The sequence below is a fragment of the Parasteatoda tepidariorum genome, chromosome 2 (assembly GCF_982258835.1).
Source record: "Parasteatoda tepidariorum strain Cologne lab strain chromosome 2, Ptep-v5.0, whole genome shotgun sequence".
In the NCBI taxonomy this organism is placed as follows: Eukaryota; Metazoa; Arthropoda; class Arachnida; order Araneae; family Theridiidae; genus Parasteatoda; species Parasteatoda tepidariorum.
Genome location: NC_141756.1, coordinates 41,763,056 through 41,782,163, shown reverse-complemented (window position 1 = coordinate 41,782,163; position 19,108 = coordinate 41,763,056). Strand labels below are relative to the sequence as shown.

At 28.4% G+C, this 19,108-nt stretch overlaps 1 protein-coding gene across 1 annotated transcript in view; it reads left to right on the top strand.

Moving 5' to 3' along the window:
* The window catches only part of LOC107442483 (diuretic hormone receptor), a 167,894-nt gene that overhangs the window by 116,459 nt on the left and 32,327 nt on the right, over positions 1–19,108 (top strand). Inside the window, exons 3-4 of the mRNA XM_087157248.1 lie at positions 11,568–11,690; positions 15,773–15,870. Of these exons, the coding sequence (XP_087013374.1) occupies positions 11,568–11,690; positions 15,773–15,870 (221 nt within the window). The remainder of the gene's footprint in view (positions 1–11,567; positions 11,691–15,772; positions 15,871–19,108) is intronic.

Below are 19,108 nucleotides of genomic sequence, written 5' to 3'. Positions count from 1 at the left end.
TTCATCAAACTTATGATTAATGTTAAATGCATAAACACTTTTTGAGATCAAAATGCATTTTAGATTGTTTGCTTGATATTAATATCACCAGACTACATTTTTACGTAACATAATTAACTATCGATTGCACATGTTAATATTTTTTTGTTCAAATTGCAAAGTTTTTCAAGTATTTATTTCTTTTACCACAATCGAAAATGCATCATTTAGGCTACGTCGTCATATTATTTTAACTGTTCATGTTCAATTATCTCAATTATTTTCCTACAACACACATTATATATATTTTAATCTTTCCTTATCCTTCCTAACACTTCATACACATCACTCTAACATGGCCATGCACCTAGTCCAGTTTTTCAGGAATCTAACTTTTTCAGACCATGGTAGGAAAGGACATAATTTTGAACCCAGTCAAACAACGCAGATAGCACCTGAGCTGGTATTTCTTTCTTCAAACTTTAAAGTCATAACCAATAAGAGAGCTTTCAGAAAAAACATGCACCAGCTCTTTAGTTTGCTACTGAAACCCAAACCTTTCCAGGCACAAACTCATAGCCCAGCAATCCTAGCAATTTAGATAGCCTTTAATTCATGTAGGGAAACTCACGTGAGGAAGTTCATTTCAAGTTATGTGAATTTAACATAACAGCAAAAAAAAATTTTATTTTATACTTAGATTACATTCTAAAATATTATTCCGCTTAACAATGTTCTTCTGACTCATTTATGTTTAAGCTACTCCACTCTTTAATTTTCTTACACTTATGTGATTAAATTTCAGAGGTGTACTAAAATAAAATAACTTACCTAAAATAACTTAACTAAAATAACTTAAATAGAGTAATAAAACATTTAAAATAATGCACAAATAAATTAAATAATGTAAAAATAATTGAAAATATATATTTTGCCACTTCACTGTAAAACATTTTTGCGTATAGCTGACACTATTTTTGATGTCGAGGTAAATTGAATATGTTTTTAAGTACAGAACAATAGTAATCATGCAAAACATTATATAAAATTTAAAAAAGTAACAATAATTTGATAGAATTAAAGTGAATCTATAACTACATATATGCTCGTTTTTTGTACGATATATTTTTGCAATACAGCCAAAATTGATTCGAATGCGCATAAAAATATGAGATACTAAAATGTGTTAATACTCATTAAAATAATTCAAAAATGTATACTGTACTTGTTAATTTGATATTGCATCACTTAAAAAATTAAAATTTCAATCATCATATCGATTTTTCAAGTTCAAAGAGGACAAAAGTAAAATTAGAGGAAGAATATTCTAACAACTTTACACAATCCACGGTGGCTTGTCAAGTGCAAAAACTTTTACGTCTTTACACTATAACTGACAATCTGAACTGAAATGTTCTGAAAAGTATTTGAAAACATATATTTTTGGTGAAATAGTTTTGAAGATGTTTGAGGAAGGCAGTATTTGTGGAATATTTATCTTGAAGATGATGATAAACGCTATTTGAAGAATTAAATTATGATAGCCAGTAAATATCTTTTATTTTAAAAAATATGGAGCTACAAAGTAGAAAAGAATTTTTCATTTTTAAAGTACATGTGTTTATTAAACATAATAAAATTGGAAAAGAGCGTGGAGGGTAAAGATGCAGATCCAAGCTTCACAGGACACCTCCGTCGGTCAAACAATCAAAATTGCTAGTGTCATGCATACATTGGCATAGTTTTCGGCAAGAAAATTTAAGGAATCCGTGTATTGGCTATGAATTTTTTTTAATTTATTGAAAAAGCTTCTTTTCTTACATGTTTTAATGTGTTTTCGAGAGAGAAAAAAGTGAGAGAATAACAAGGAAATTTAATAAAAATCAAAGCACTTAGCAACTACATAACAATTTTCTAATTCTATTCTTAAGTGTTAGGCAGACGTAGAGGGAATCTCTAATTCTTTTCTAATTCATCTCTATTCCTTTACACTCCAATCTGTCTGCGAATCTCTAATTCTCTAAATCTCTAATTCTCCTTCTCTGAATCTCTAATTCTTCTGCACTCAATTCATGGTTGATACATAAAAACATTACCGATTATACTAATGATTTTTATTTATTAAAAAATTATTAAGTAAAATAATAATTTAGTTTTTAAATGTTAGAAAAGTATGTTATGTATATTTTGAGTGACAAGATTGTACTTGTTAATTTGCCATTACGCCTCTTGGAAAATTTACAATCATCACACACCATTTTTCAAGTTCAAAAAGGACAAAAATAAAATAAGAGAAAAAAGAAGAACTAACATCTTTTCACATTCCACGATAGTACTTTCTTACGAAGCCTCCATTACTCTTTAGTTACACTACTCTACGTGACAGGTAAAGGGATTTTAGGTGTAAAGAAGTAAAGTATACTTTCCTCTTTTGAGAAAGTATTTTGGTATTTTTCGGAGGGGAAACAATTCTAAGATTCCGCTTGCTTTGTCGTAGACTGAAACTTACATAGACGTAACTCTTTTTTTTTTTTTTTTTTTTTCATTCTCAAAGAAAACTTATTAGAAGTGACAAGTTTCCATAATTAAAGTTTCACATCAAATGTCAGTTTTGACTGAAAAAAATAAGAAAAGAATTGTACTTGTAAGCGCATATTTTTGTAAGTTAGGAATAGTAACATCGGTTGTGTTGTTTGGTTTCGTAATTAAAAAAAAAACGAGTAAGCTTTTACTATCAGCAAATCCTTTTTTTTCTATAAATAATTTATTAATGTTACATTAACTGCCTAAGAAGACAACATTCTTCAAAGAAAATATCTGATACAATACTTAGCAGATTTTTTTCATTTGTATAATAAATTTGTCTTTGGTTAAAGCCGAATCTGAACTAGATTTTATCTCTTGAAACAATTTTTTGTATCAATGGACAACTAGTCAAATTTGCATTTTGCGACGTAGCTAAGATAACTGTTGACTGCGCGTGAAGCTAAAACTTAAATATTTTCCTCATACTGTTGCTTGATCATTGCTCTAAACATAACCAAAAACAGGTTCTGAAGCATGCGAAGAGGTTTTCTCTTTCTCAGTCATATACAAAGAGGAGCTTGAAGCAAACATAAACAAATAGTTAAGAGCTAAAAACTCATTCGCGGCGTGAATTTCTTAATTAAGAACTGAATAACATATGAAATGCAAATAGGCTATTGCATTGTTGTTTTTCATTATTTTACATTTGCAGCTTTAAAATAATTAGAATTTTGACTTTTAATCTTATAACAACTTTAATCTTTTTATAGATAAACTCTCAAGAAATATGCTTTTACGCTATCATGTATCGATATTTGTTATTACACATGATGCATATATCCTATATCAAAGCTGTACCATATTATCGATACTTTATTTAAAATATTATGTATATTTTCAGCAGCCTTAATAAAATGTTAAATTGAACAAAGTTTTCTATCAGATTAAACCCTTCTATAGTCAATTAAACATGGAAGAGCGATAATATGGTTCATTTTAGCACAGCAATAAAGTTGAATAGTATTGTAGTTCAGCACTCTCTAAAATTTTATTAAAAGCTTGCTGTTCTTTCAAAACAACTTTGATGGATTTTTATAAATTTCCTGGTTGCTTTTATGAATATTTTTGACCAATATGTTAATATTGTTTTCTTATTAGCAGTCTTTTTAAATGGTGTTTCTTGAGATTATTTGATAAAAAGCAAACTCATAAAAATTGTCATTTCGCTGTTTAACGGAACAAAAAGATTATTGTGATGCAACACTAGGTATTACATATATGTATTTCCTAGCTTTTAAAATTTCTGTAATTTCTTAAACTTATTATTTTAATCATTCTCAATCTAGTTTTAATTAAATTTAACTAATTATTTAATTTTTATAACATTTAAAAATTATTTTAAAAATTTTTATAACATTTAAAACATTTTATAAATATTTTATTCCTTTCTTAGCAATCAATCTAACGACTAACTTTTTATTTCAATACTAGTGTAAGACTCATGAATTCACTGTCGCGACAAAATCGAAAACAAAAATCTTTTATAACTCTTTATGCTTTATTTCTTTCCACAAAAATGTTTCAGTTAACATTTCCAAACTAATTCTCGCAGTCTTTTCGGCAATTCGCTTACGCCTGATTATTTTCAAATTTAATATTGATTATGGGGTATGGCTTTATTTTTGGCTATGTTATCTTTCGATAAATTGCCAACCATGGATCTCTTCCCATGCTCCTAACTGTCCGTTAAGAACAATTCATTTACTTTCAATTTGGAATCATTGGCAACTGGCGCCTTCGGGCCTCTCAGTCCCAACGGTTGAATATCTATCTTAACAGAAATTTCAAAAAATTTAAAAGCTAGAAAATATGTAATGCCTATTGTGGCATCACAATAATATTTTTTTTCTTATCTATTTATGAAAATAAAGAAATAGCTTTTCCTTAAATTCTTTAATTTATTCATTTTAGAAAAAAAACAATTAAAAGCGTAAAAGACTAATGGAATGAGCATGTTTTAAAAATATTGTTTCCGTATATTATTTAATGGCAAACCAAAACAATAAGCAAATTTCTTTTCGAACTTAAGAAAGGTATTATTAGAATAGGGTTAATTAGGCTTACTCTCACTGAATAAATTATTAAAAAATTTATTGATTAAGCTTCTTTTTTACTTCGTTATTAGATAATTTATTTTCACCTATTTATGAAAACACTAAAAACTAAAATAATAAAATAAATGTTTCACACCTTATAATAAAAATCAAAAACTGTTAATAGATTTACTGTCACTGCCAGAAATTTTGAACATATTATAATTTAACTTCTCTGTTTATTACTTTACGAATTGCTGATTGTTTTCACTTGTTTAAAAATTTATTCCCTTTTAAGATGTGATTGCTCAATCATCTAAAAAATGGAATGAAATGAAATAAAAAAATCAATTCAATGATAACTTGAGTTAAAAAATAAACATTATCGGAATGTTGCTGTACATCAAATCAAAACTTTTACAAAAGTGTTTTTCTACCCTAAAAGAACTGCATATGAAAGTGTCGAACCCATAAACGCTTCAATTTTTTTTAAAGTTTTTAATTAACTTTTATTTTTTTAATTATATGACATGATAATTTTTTTGCTTATTCAAAAAAACAATTAAAAACAAAAAGGTAGTATAAATGTCCATTTTAAATAAAAATTCGCATGTGAAAGTTTTGTATAATTTTATATAATAACCAATATTTTAAAAACTAATGTTGGAGCAATACAATTTGCTTTGCTCTAACATAAGTTTTCAGTTTACATTAGTTTATATTATTTCCACAAAATATAAATCGAATGCGATACATATTTTGACGATACATGTTACATGTTTTGACGTTTTTCAATCGTATTAATTAAAATAATTTTTAAGAAAAAGATGTCAAAGATAATAATATCTTTTGAAAAACAAAAATTAGGATTATTCTGATTTAAGAATATTTATTTCACTTCTCTTATAGGAGCTCTTCTCTATTATTAGTTGTTCGTATGCTTCTGAGCTGGTGATCATGATCAGGGCTAAAGACAATAGGGTAGCGCCTCTCGCTTCTTCCGACATTTCCAGGCATGAGTTCCTATACAATTTTTATCCTAGTGATTTGCACTAACTCCACTAGAAGCTTGTCGCAATATTTATGTGACCCCGTGTTATACATAAATTTTTTATACTTGTACTTTTCAACAAAAAAGAAAAACACTAAAAATGTCATTTTTAAAAAAATGTAGCTTTAGGATGAAAATTAACATGAGAGCTATAATCATCACACCTGAATTAGACATGATGAAGTATTTTATAAATGCAACAAAAAATTTGTTTCCCAGTGTAATTTCTCGCAAATCCTTTATGTAAAAATTATAAGGCCATAACGCTTATCCACATTTATTCTTTTATTAGTTTATAAGGATAAATAATAATTACAACGTCCATCATATGAATTTGTATTTTATTCAGCGTTGAAATAAATTTCAGAAAAAGAGAAATAGAGAAAATTTAAAATATTCAAAACATATCGTAATTTACTTTAAGCGTTAAGACAAATTGTTCAAAAAGACGAAATCCAAAACAACCAAGCATTTTGTAGAACTAAAACGAAAGCAAATGACCAAGCCAGTAAAAAGATTTTTATAAATCCAATCAAAAATAGTGTAAGAAAACGATAACGTGTTCTAAAGAGTAGTTTAGCTTTTTATCGTGGTAGGGCCATATATGGCAACGTTACTTTTAAAAAGTAACGGGTAAAAATACAAGTATTTTTAAAAAAAGTAACGAGTAAAAAGTAAAAAGTTCTTATTTTAAAAAGTAACGAGTAAAAAGTACAAGTAAAAGTACAAGTACTAAACAAAAAAAGTAACGATTTAAAAGTACATTTCTAGGAAATCGAAAATTCAAAGTAGCCTAAAATTTTATTGAATAATATTCTTATGTTCTTCAATGGTTTTGCAAAATTGGTTTTATTTATTTAATTATTTTTAATTTTGAAAGTTATGGGCATTAATTTATTTTTAAATTCGGAGGAATATTATAATATAATTTTATGATATAATCGTATAATATAATTTTAAAATCAAGTATAATTTTAATATGAAACTTTTTATGGATTTGCACGAAAAAGAAATTTTATCTATTGATTTTAATTTTTAATTTATTATCTTAATTTATTTAAATTACCATTGATTTAAAATTGTTTTACTCTATAGAAACGCGTTTTAAAAGCACAAACATAAACAAAGCAAACACGGGGTTTCAGATAGCTTTGTGATCTTTGAGCTAATAAAAAATAATTGAATGTGCATCAGTATAATTTGAAACAGAACAGTCTACAGTTTTATTTGTAACAATGGCTAATGCTGAAGTCCTGCGAGAAAATCATTTTCCGAACATTTCTGCCAAACGGAATAATTAAAATTTGTAAACGAATTTTAGTATATGCGGCTAAATTAATACCTTCGAGTTTTCAAGAGTTAAAATAGTAATTATAATAGTTTTCAGTAGCACAAATAGTTCCGAAGTTCTTAGAGATTTGACTGGGCGTTGTTTGACAAGGTCGGGCATAAACATAATTTTAGTAAAAAATGTACTAGGTAAAAATGTATTTAGTAAAAAATGTATTAAGACAAAAATGTATTATTAGTGAGTCCAAAAAGAAAATTGAAAAACGTAATAACAAAATCCAACATCTTTTTATTTAAAATGTATTAAACAAATGCATATAACTCGAAAATGAATGAAAATAATTTCCAAATTAATATTTTTATTCATTTTGCAAAATAATTGCATTTTGACAGCATTTTTTTATTTTAAATTTTTTTTTTTTTCCTTTAGAAAGTTATCGAGTTTTAGAAAAAATTAACGATTTCATTCAACATTTCCGTTACAAATACTTGTACTTTTTCCCAAAAAAAGTAACGAAAGTACAAGTAAAAGTACTAAATTTAAAAAGTAACGAAGTACAAGTAAAAGTACGTACTTTTTACTTGTACCGGCGGTACAAGTAACGAAAGTAAAAGTACTGCCATATATGGGTAGGGCGCTGATCCCAAATGATGAAATAGAGTTTCCATTTTACCCTGCATAGGAAAGAAAAAAAAACGCTTCGACTTCTTGCGTGCTTTAGAAAAAAGAGTAGAAATTTTTTACATACTTTCTTGACTGAAGCTAACCGAAAACGCGTTCTCTGAAGAATGAGATGAATCTTTTAAAGAATTAAACAAAAATATTTGTCATTGCAAGATTTATTCAAATGTTTACCATGGAGACCATAAAAACACTCTATATTTAAAATAGTAGGGAAAAAAATTTAAGAGCAGAAAAGTTAAAACTTAAACATCTTTACCTTCAATTCGCCTATTTTGCGTAATTTTCTAACTAAAGTTTCGTTTATTACCCCCCCCCCGAAAAAAACAGTCTCTTTTTGGGTGATATCAAACCCATTACTCTACGTATCATGCTTCTAATCCTTAATCGTATATATCTATTCAACCACGTATTTTTCACTTTATTGAGCAAAAAACAAAACTATCAATAAATGCTCTAGAAAATAACTCTGTACTTTCTTTTTCTTAGAAAAATACTTTACACCAAAGAAAAGCGCTAATCCTTTCAAAGAATATCTGCTAAAAGTTTTTATCTTATCATTGAGCTATAAGCTTTGAAAATTTCAGCTTCTTAAATCTTTTTCAAAAACAAAGTTCCAAAAATAGTTTCCGTTGTCGTTTCTAACATTTTATCTTCTTTGAAAGTAATATAGCTTAAAGTTTTTTTATTACTTAAGCTCTGCTAATTTTAATTTTTTTATCGTACACATAAAAAAAAACATAACTGTTTTATTAGTTCTAAGCTGTTGACCATAACATTATTTAAAAAAAATCATTAGTTTTTATTTGAAGTACTAATTTAATATTTTCATTGTGATTGAGGTTTGGTGTTGAAGGTTATGCATGTTCTTCAAAAAAAAATATTAATGCTTATTGATGTCTAGTTCTTGATTTGTATAAGAAAACAGCCAAAATCTAAAGAAGCTTCAACATTTGCATATTAATTAAATATTTTTATTCACTTATTTTTTTTTTTTTGCACAATTTGGTAATTTAATTTATTTAAAAATTTTGTGATAAAAACATTACATGTTTATCGATTGAAATACTTGTTTATAGACGTATACTTCTTTACTCTTCTGGGAAAAAAGTTTTTAAGGTAAGAAAAATTGATCCAACATACATGGTAACGTACCTTTAACCATCATGTGTTCGACATTAGAAAATTCTATGTTTCACCATGGACAGCACTCTCCATTAGTTTTTGTCTTTTAGGCTTGAAAGTTGTGTGATATTCCTGCATTAAAATGTTATTAATAAAGTTTTCTAGCTGCCAATATTAGCTAAAATAAAAATCTAACTAATCACAAACGAAATACCAAATAATATTTTATTAGATTAGCTTAAAAAATATAAATTATTAGAATAATTTAAAAATAATAAAATTTACTAAGAGAATAAAAATATTTACATGGCAAAATTCAAAAGGAAGTTTTTTTTTCTGCTCACTGAAACTCAAAGGTTATGCGTACTTTGTCCGGATTGTGATACAGTTCTGACACTGGCTCAAGGAACAACAAAAAAAATTTTCATTTTGATAGGCCTAGCAAAATGAAGTTACTCCACTTAGAAAATTTGTATTTTAGCTTATTGAAATTATTATTTTGTTTCCAAATGTAAGTACAATAAATGCACAATTTTCCAATGAAAATGAGAAAATTTACTTAGCAATAGTAAAATTAAAAAAAGTTCATTAGCACAGGCCAGGAACATCAAATATTGCTTATTATCACAGTTATCAGCTACAGATACTAAATTCAGAATTACTCCACCAGATGGGGCAAATAGTCTCACTGATCTTCTCAAAGTAAAGAAGGTGCAAAGTAAAAGGTGCAGAAAGGTCTCAAAGATGCAAAGTAAAGAATGAACACGGGATGTTATCTGAGAAAAGGTGTCAGAAGTATCGTTATTTAAACCTATCAACTTTTTCAACTCTTTATGAACAGCAACGGTTTTAACTATTGGAAACAACCTCATTGACGGTGCTTTTCAATTAAACACCAATTTAGTTACTCTGAAATGGTAACAAGTACCTAAAATTCACTCCTGTCATTTTGATAGGTAGCTTTGTCAACTAACAATTTGTAATAAAAATTGTAAAATGTGTGATATATAATGAATAACCTTTTGTATTTTGTGTGTATTTGATATAGAATACAGACTTAACAGAAATGAATGACTGGATTTAAAATATTTGCATTTTCGAAACTATTACACACACTACAATAAATGATGCATGAAACTAAATAAAAAATATATACCAAGTTTTTGTATAACAAATTTTCACTGTGTGGTTCTTTTTTACACAACAATTAAATATTCTGTACTTAAGTTCGTTTCATTTATTTTGTATTTTTTTATGCTCTTACACGTTCCTAAAGTTCCACAAATGTGTTCAAGACGTCAAAGTGCTTTCACCATCACCGGTACATAAACAGTGTGCTTGAAATAACCCCATAAAATGATAGCACACAGCGGGGTCTTAATTGCAATAGGATTAAGAGTAAAGCACTTGTCATCCGCATGCCTACAACACTTCTTCTCAACCTGAAAGGACACGTTTGTACATCATTGAGAACCAATGACGTTGTAAAGCTACCAAATGTAGGGAACGAACTTGATTATTGATATTTGCCATGAAACAAAAGAGGAATCACACAAACATTAATATCTGAAAATGAACTAAGTTTATTTTTCTATGTTTTCATGTATTACATCATCATCTTCTATTTATATACCTACACTGGCAGATAAGGCCCTTAGTTTCGTATTCCACTCTCGCCTGTCATACGCAGATACTCTCGCCTCCTGCCAATTCGTCCTAACAATCACTTACTATATGCTTAATCTTTTTGAATACATACAAAATAAATATTTAAAATTCGATTATTCACTTAAGTTAATCCTGTCTGTTATGAAGAAACAGATGAATTACTCCTATTTTTATTTTTATCCAATGTAGGTAAGATATAAATATTTGGAGTAGCACAAATATATTTATACATTTAGCACAAATGAATGCTAATTGAAATGAATGAATGAAATGAATATTAATATAAATTAGTTATTACTTCACATATAGAATAATTCACATTATGTCTAAATTTCACAATTCTGGTAAAATTACCTTTTATTGTGGTGGTGTCATCTCTGATGAAAACGAAATCATAATTACAATACTAAATCCAAAATATATGGTATATCATTCATTTGATAATTTTGTTGTTCATATGGCAACGGCTTTCCGGTAACTCTGGTTTTTCAAAATTATAGTTCTTATTACCCAACATATGATAAAAAATACTAACTTAAAAGTAAATTTAACCAATTAAATAGCTTTTATTGTCTCTAAAATCATGCTCTAAAATCATGCCCTAAAAATCATGATCTAAAATCATGCTCTAAAAATATTGATCTAAAATTATGCTCTCTAAAATCATGCTCTCTAAAACATGCTCTCATCTAATCTCATGCTCTAAGAAATCAGGATAAAATCACCAAATTTTGCTACATCTAATGGAGTTTTTCCAAATATAATATTATATTCTATGGTTAATTTAACCAAAATCCTTACCCAAGCATTTCAGTGAAAATTGCCGAGCTTTTTAGTATTCTTACAAAGCCAGAAACATGGTAAATTACTTTTTTTCATAGTAAATGGAAAAGAACAGCACTTTTTACTAAATTTAAATAAGCAGAGATGTGCAAAAAATATTTACACCAAACTAACTTCACCTTTCATCGTAATTTCGAATTCAGAACTCTCTTTTCTTTTCTTTTTTTTTTCTTGTATTTCTTGCCTTGTTAACATGCTATGAATATTTTATGATACTTTTAAAATAGAGTTTTATACATTTCCATGAAGCTTTGTATTGAAATAAAATATTATCTACTAACAATTTTATCTTTCTTTTTACAATTATTAGATAAACAAGCTTACTGTAATGCTACGTGGGATGGCTTATCATGTTGGCCTCCAGTCAAAGCAGGATCAATTGCTACAGTACCCTGTTTTCATGAATTTAATGGAGTACTTTATGATACATTAGGTAAGTCTGAATATATTTCTGATTACTATTTTGCTTGATGGTTGTTAAGATTTTTGTGTTTTTTCAAAATTAGAAAAACATTTAATTGCAGGTAAAATTTGAATTTAAAAGAAACTCAACATTTTGGTGATAATAAAATATTTTTCCTTAAAAATATTTCTTAAGGGTAAATCTTTTTTTAGCATTAATTAACAATTAAACAATTGAACTTAAAATAGTTTAATCATATTTTAGCTTACTTATGCTTAGTTGAATCTTGCTAAAATAGTTTAATTAGCATACAAAATTATTTGAAATCATTTTAACTATATATTTCAGAAACCAAATAAAAAATATTATTTTTTCTGATCTGAGTTCTTAATGTCATGGTTTTATATTTTTTTCTAATCATTTACTACTGTAACCTTTTATAGGAAAATTTTTTTCAAATAATGTTTTGTTAAAATATTTTTGATGTTAAGATTGATTTATATATTTTAAAAAATTTATCTCATTACCTGAAATTAATTTGATTAAGACCATTTTTTAATGAAACAATCGGTGTAAACTTTTAAAACCTATGCTTACACTAAGGAATTGGCCATAAACTTGAACTTCCGTGCTTATAAATAACCAGATTTCTAAATTCTGTGCTTATTATTTCAAATAAACTCGATGAAAAATGGGCAAATTAACGAACGCAAATAGTTCCCCAATTTCAGCAACTCTTATTGACGCTGCGTTAACCTTTACTATTATCCACATTTAAGAAAACACATTTTTTTTTCTATTTTCTGAAGTTATCAACAGATGGCAACACAAACCACTGGAGGTAAAACAGCTTTCCATCCACATTTAAAAACCAATGAATTTGGTGGGAACTATACTTTTTGCGATTTTATAAAGGGTTGAAATTAAATTTTAATATCAATGATAAAAAGCACATTTAGAAATAATGCGACTTTTATATAAAAGAGTATCTCATAACCCTTGGACGCAGAATTGTTAATAAACATATGTTTTTTATATTTACTTTTTTCATAATTTCGTATTTATTTAGGTCAAAGTAAGTGAAAAATATCGTATTTAACATTTTAATAATTTGTAGTTATGAAATACAGCGTACAACACCGGTGTCTTTTTCCTCGTTAAGAGTAAAATCCTCCAAACACGGCTAACTTCCAAACAATAATTTTTCAAATTTGTACTCATTTGCAGTTATTTAGATCTAAAACAAACAGATATTCATTATTGAAATTTCTTTAACTAACAATATCAGTTATTGATAATTTTTGAATATGAGTGAGAAAAAATTTAAAACTGCCTTTTTCTTTTTTTAATTTTACATTTTTGTCATACAAATATAATTCTGATAGTTCAGCAGATTTTTTAGTAAGTATTAAACTGCTTTTATAAATAAAAAAATCTAAAAAATATTTTTGCTTTAAATTAGAGCATCAAGAAAATGTATAAAAAATGGACACCGGTGCCCCATCTGCGTTAAAGGGTTAATAAAAAAGAAAAGAAAAGCTATAACATGTTTAAAACAATCTCTGTTTTTTGGGATAAAATTAATTAAATAAAAAATCCACGAAACTATTAAAAATGCTAAAGAAAATTCCAAGAAGATACAAAAATATGCCAACTCAAAATTTATGACTGTTTTTTTAATCTTACTATAATACGCTACTTCATAGATTTACCTTGGCAACTAACGCATATTAATTACTCTTCTACCGCAATTGTTAACTCACTGAAACCATGCATAATGCATATATGAATCTTTGATTTTAACAACCTATTATTACTTTCTACATGATTCTACGAAATGTGTGGTAATATCTGAAGGCTTGATGAACATCAGCAGAGTGAAGCATGATAATTAAAGGTTGAAACCAGCTTTACCTGATATTACTTTGTCAATATTATCCGGAATTCCGGCTTCGCAAGCAAACTAGATGAGTTGAGATTAATTTTGAAGCAAGTCTGTTTTCCCGTTAAGCGATTTATTTGTTTTAATGTTCTGGTTACACAACTGTTAGGGAATTATTTTGATTTGTTGAAAATGCTCGACGTATTAGCCATAAGTTGAAAAGGATGTTTATTGGTGTATTTTCAGTTGTCCATATATTATTCCAAAGTGATACTGGCTAGCAATTATATATATATATTAAATATCATAGGAAAAATAACTAAAATGATAGAGAAGAATAACTTTCTTCGAGGGAACCTAGCATAGAGTGAAAGATAGAAACACGAAGTCTGGTTGACATTTAACTATTTCCAACGAGAATCAATTTTCCGGAAGGAACTGCGCTTTTATTGTATCTGTAAACTTCACATTTAACACTCATGTGCGTCATTTTTACAATATTAAATATCACATTCCTGTACGTATTTAAATGCTTAATTTAATTGCCAAATTAAACCTAGCAATTGCCAATTTAGTTCACGCAAATGTTCCAACAACCCCTTTAGAGGGAAAAAAAGATTAAATTACACGCAGGTTTATAATTAAGTAAAGCATTCCCACAGCAGCTCATTGTGGACCATGGGGGTCATAGAGGTTACGGCTCTAAAATTTCTCGACCAACGGCATGATTGTGGCAATGTAGTCTGCACAGCGCACAAGCCACCTTTACTTCCCAGACAAGCTGGTACCCATAGACCAGGAGCTGGATGGGCTTCAAGCCGCCATTGGGGATTAAACCCTATTTCATCACAAACAGTGCAGTGCCTTAATCACTGAGTCATCGTGACTCAAGTCTTATAATTATTATTTTAAATATTGAATATAAATTTCCTCTTGAATATAAAGAGTATACCAAAGTTAACACAAGATTTGAATTAAATAGAAAAGACTGTTTTTCTTTCCACCGTGTATATTTTTTATTGAAACGTAACAATAATGCATAGGATAGGATTATGTATGGAATAGCATCGAGCAAATGACCTCCGAGACTTTGCTGGCACAAAATCGCATTTTTTATTGAAATTTTCCGTGATCACTTTGCATAAATATGGCAAATTTTCATTGACGGAGCGTTGAATTTCTTCTTTCGATACACGGTTAGATGGAGGCTTGCGGGCATGAACCTTTGACTTCAAATAAACCCATGAAAAGAATTCCGATGGTGTTAAATTACGCAATCTAGAGGGCCAGTTCTGTCCACCGAGACACGAGAATACATGACCAATAACTGTCTCATGCAGTATTTGGATTGTTTCATGGTCTTTCAACAATAAAGCGTAGTTTTTATTGTTGAAATTATTCTTGAACGCGTAGTTTTTATTGTTTAGTTTTGATTGCTACATTTTTATTAACCCTAAACTGTCGGCTGTCTAACCGTTTTTTTTGTTTGTTTGTTTTTTTGTGGCTAAAACTAAATTATTAATTTTTAATTTAATTCAAATCTTGTGCAAATATTTGAACGTCTTGTAATAGCTAGCAATGTTACGATCAAGATTGGCATAAAATTTTCATTGCACGTAACACCATTTATTTAAATTCCTCCTCTCATTAATTTAATTAAAAGTACTCAAAACTTTAAATACAAAAATTTAAACACAATCCTTTCATAATTAAATTAACAAAAAACTAATATAATATTTTAGAAACTAAATTTTTAGGGTAGCAATTTGAATTACTAACAATATTCATAAATAGTTGTCTCCATATATTTTTATCGGATTGCACTTCTGTTTATAACAGCAACACTTGGCAAAACACTTTTTAAATGTTACGTATTTTGGTAGATCTAAATATAAAAATGTTTATTACTAAATTCTAAGTAGTTTAATGCGCTAAATGTGTTCTTTTCTTTTTCAATTTCTTTACCAGAGCTGATTTTTTTTCATATTATAATTAAAATGAGGAAACAATCAATTCGATTATAAAAAGAGAAATATCGTATGATAGTATAAATTATACTTGTTTAAGATTGAAAAATATTTGGTAAGTTACTAACCAATATATTAATAATCAAATATAATGTCATAACAAGTAGATAGAAGGTGGTACATTCCTCAAAGATTCAAACCAAACAATTCCCAGAAATTCCATTTCTCGAGGAACACTTTACCGAACTAATTTTCTGTTACAGAGAATGCCACAAGATCTTGCGGCGAAAACAGCAGCTGGGCGGAGAGATCTGACTACTCAAGGTGTAAACCCCTAGAGGAAGAGGAACCCCATATCAAGGTAACATTCCCCAGAGCAGTTTGTGCTACCTGAAAGAGTAGGCATGTATCACTAATGATACATTACAATGCTTTGTCTTCAGTGAGAATTTTACGCCTGACAAGAGTGCAAACGATTGCAAAAGGAGAATAGCTATCCATCAAACTTTATTTCCGACAGACGTGATTCAGTTTGTGTAAATTATGTGAATAAGGAATATTCCGCTTACGTTTCTATTTACATATATTTATAATTTTTGTATAAACAAATGCTGCAGATATTTATATAAAAATATTTTTTAGCTTTAGTTGAGTGGAATACTGTTTTTTTTTCTATTCATTAAATGAAATTAATTCTTTTAGTTATAATAATATTTTAATAATGATATAGCTATTTCTCGTATTTTTTTCCCTAATTTTTATAAACTGAAGCTTGATGAAAAAAATCACATGCTCTCTAAAAACACATTAAATTCTTCAAATTATTCAAATTGATTAAATTATCAATTATAAATTTATTCAATTTATTGATGTTTTGAATTTACTGAATCATGTATGCCATATAATGCAGACAAAAAAAATTATATTTACTTCCATTATGATTCCCTGTAATCAGAATAAGTTCATCTAGCAGTTCGTAAGCAGTAGTGAATTTATTTTGAAACTAGTAAAAAAGCATGAATAATTTCACTTGCTACACAGAACTGGGAAATAGCGCATTGTTCTATAATTTTCCCTTTAAAGTATTATCAATATTAATCAAATGTTTTAAAAAAATAAAACTAGGTTGGGTTTTTTTTACATTATTTAAAGTTCCCTATTTTCTAAAATCAGTATTAAAATCTTTCAGTTAACATTCTGAAACTTGTATTTTATTCGATGGAAATAAACATAGCAATAAATAATCTTTAAAACAATCCAGACTCCTTCTGATATTGCACCATCTATTGACAAAATCTTAAGCAAAATGGTATAAAATTAAATACAATAATAGAGGGATGACATTTTTTGTAAGATTTAAAAAATCTATTTTTTTTCCATACATCAATTTGTTTAAGCGCAGGATTTTAAAACGAATTAAGATAACAGCTCGTTCTTTGCAGTGCTATGACTATACAATTCTGGGCAATAATTTCTTGTAAACAATGGTTAAATAACAACTCATTTAATTATTATTTAACCATATTCAACCAAACAATTAAATGACCATAAAAATTATGGTGTTCAAACTGTTAACTATAAGAAAAATCGTTCATTAACTCTTGCTCATTTGCAGCGAGAATTTTTTACGCTCCAACTAAGAGCACCTTATGAATCCACTTAGTTTCCAGCAGCTGCATACATATTGTAGCTGAGAGTACTAATCTGTCAAGCTCATGACTGGCTGATCGGGGGTTTGAATCCCAGCGTTGAATCCACAATATTTCTTCTATTCCTTCAGCACATGAACAGTTTCTAGCGTCCTTAACTCATCAATTGGTGAAACTGGATTATGGGGATATTTCCGCATCGTGATCTGTCTCGCCAACTACAATCGCCAAAATGTCAAATAGATTTTAAACTTGCAAATGTTTTTTTAAAAAAAAATGTTTGCTCGGGGGTGGCTACGAGTGATACCTTTCGAGTTAGTCCTTTTCTGTGATGTTTTTTTTTTCAGTTTCTCGCGGGACACTGCCCGGAAATTTCCAATACTTCGCGATTATTCTGCCGCTAATCACGATACGGAAATCTCCCCTCGATTATAGGAATCCAAACCTTCATTCACGCATAGATGACAGCAGAACAGAACTGCTCAAGAAGTCTAATATTTTCTAAGTGTCACAATAGATGGCACCACCAAATAAATGAGCTACATTCCTCGGTTTATTTGACAAAACGCAACTGAACTACAACTTAACTCCAATGTGCATCGCCTAAGAAAAACCATAAATGAGCAATAATGTGCAGTTGATTTTTGCGGTTTCGAAATAATGCTAGCTGTAAATGGCTACATGACTAAGTAATTTCGCTGTCAAGAATGCCATACCAATTATTAACGGTTTGAAAACCGCTGAGGCAAAAAAATTTCTGATCGTAAACTTTAAGTTAAATTGGGTAGACAGACTGTTTCCGGTTTTTTCACCGTAATTTTAGATGGAAAATTCAAACAGTGCTGGAAAGAAATTTTGTGCATTTGTTAAATTGTATTTTTTTTTTCTTTTAAAAAAAACATTTATTGCTCTCATTTGAAGATAAAGTGTCAAACAAGATTACATTCCAACCAAATGAAATAGCTTAATTTTTCTCTCCGAAAACCATCAAAAATGTTATATTTCTAATATTCCTAGACAGAAATGTTTTGAAACATGCACGAGTTGTACTTTGTTTACGAATGATTGAAATGCTTCTGAAATATCAACTCTTTTGCGTATATACAGTGCATAAAATCAAAAAACAAGCAACTTGAATAACTTTTGACTACTGATAGGATTTTCGCGTATTAGAACTCAATTTTACTGCTTCGGGAGCCTAACTTAAAGTATGATAATAAATTAGAATAGACCATATTTTAAGTCACGAAATTAAGCACAAAAACATGCCTTCTCTGAATGAACTAAATTTTCTCTCGGCGTTTTCGTCTTTCAAATAATCAAAATGAGAGGCTCAAAATGGAAACTTGGTGCCATTAGTTTAGGCGAAAGAGCAATTGAAAATTTTGCCTCGTTAATGATAATTTCGCGTTTTGCGTATTTTGCCATGCCCTGATTTTCTAAATCAAATAATAAAAAAAATTTCTCTCAATTACAAAAATTCCTCTCCAAAAATAAACAAATGTAAAACATTTAAGGGAAAAAAATTTTATAATTAGTTATTTTTCACTATTTTTTAATAATAATAGAAAAAAAATTTTTAATTGTTAAATTATACAAATTTTCCCATCATTTTAAAGTGTGTAATTTTGAATTATACAATTTGAACGAAATCGGTTGAATAGCTTCCAAGTTATCAAATTTTAAAAAGTCATGCACCATTATTAAATCAAATAATGTCAGCCAGAAAATTAACATTAAAAAGTATCTTGTGTGTAAAAAAATATCTATAATTCGAAAAACAATTACAGAAATATGGCGAAATACGGAAAAAGTAAAATTAACATTAAAGGGTCACAGCTACTGACCTCTCTCCCAACTATTGTAACCAGATTTGTTGTTTCTAATGACACTGGGAAAAGTCAGGCTTGCTGGCCACGAATCAAGTCAGATAGGTGAGCCTCTCGTTTA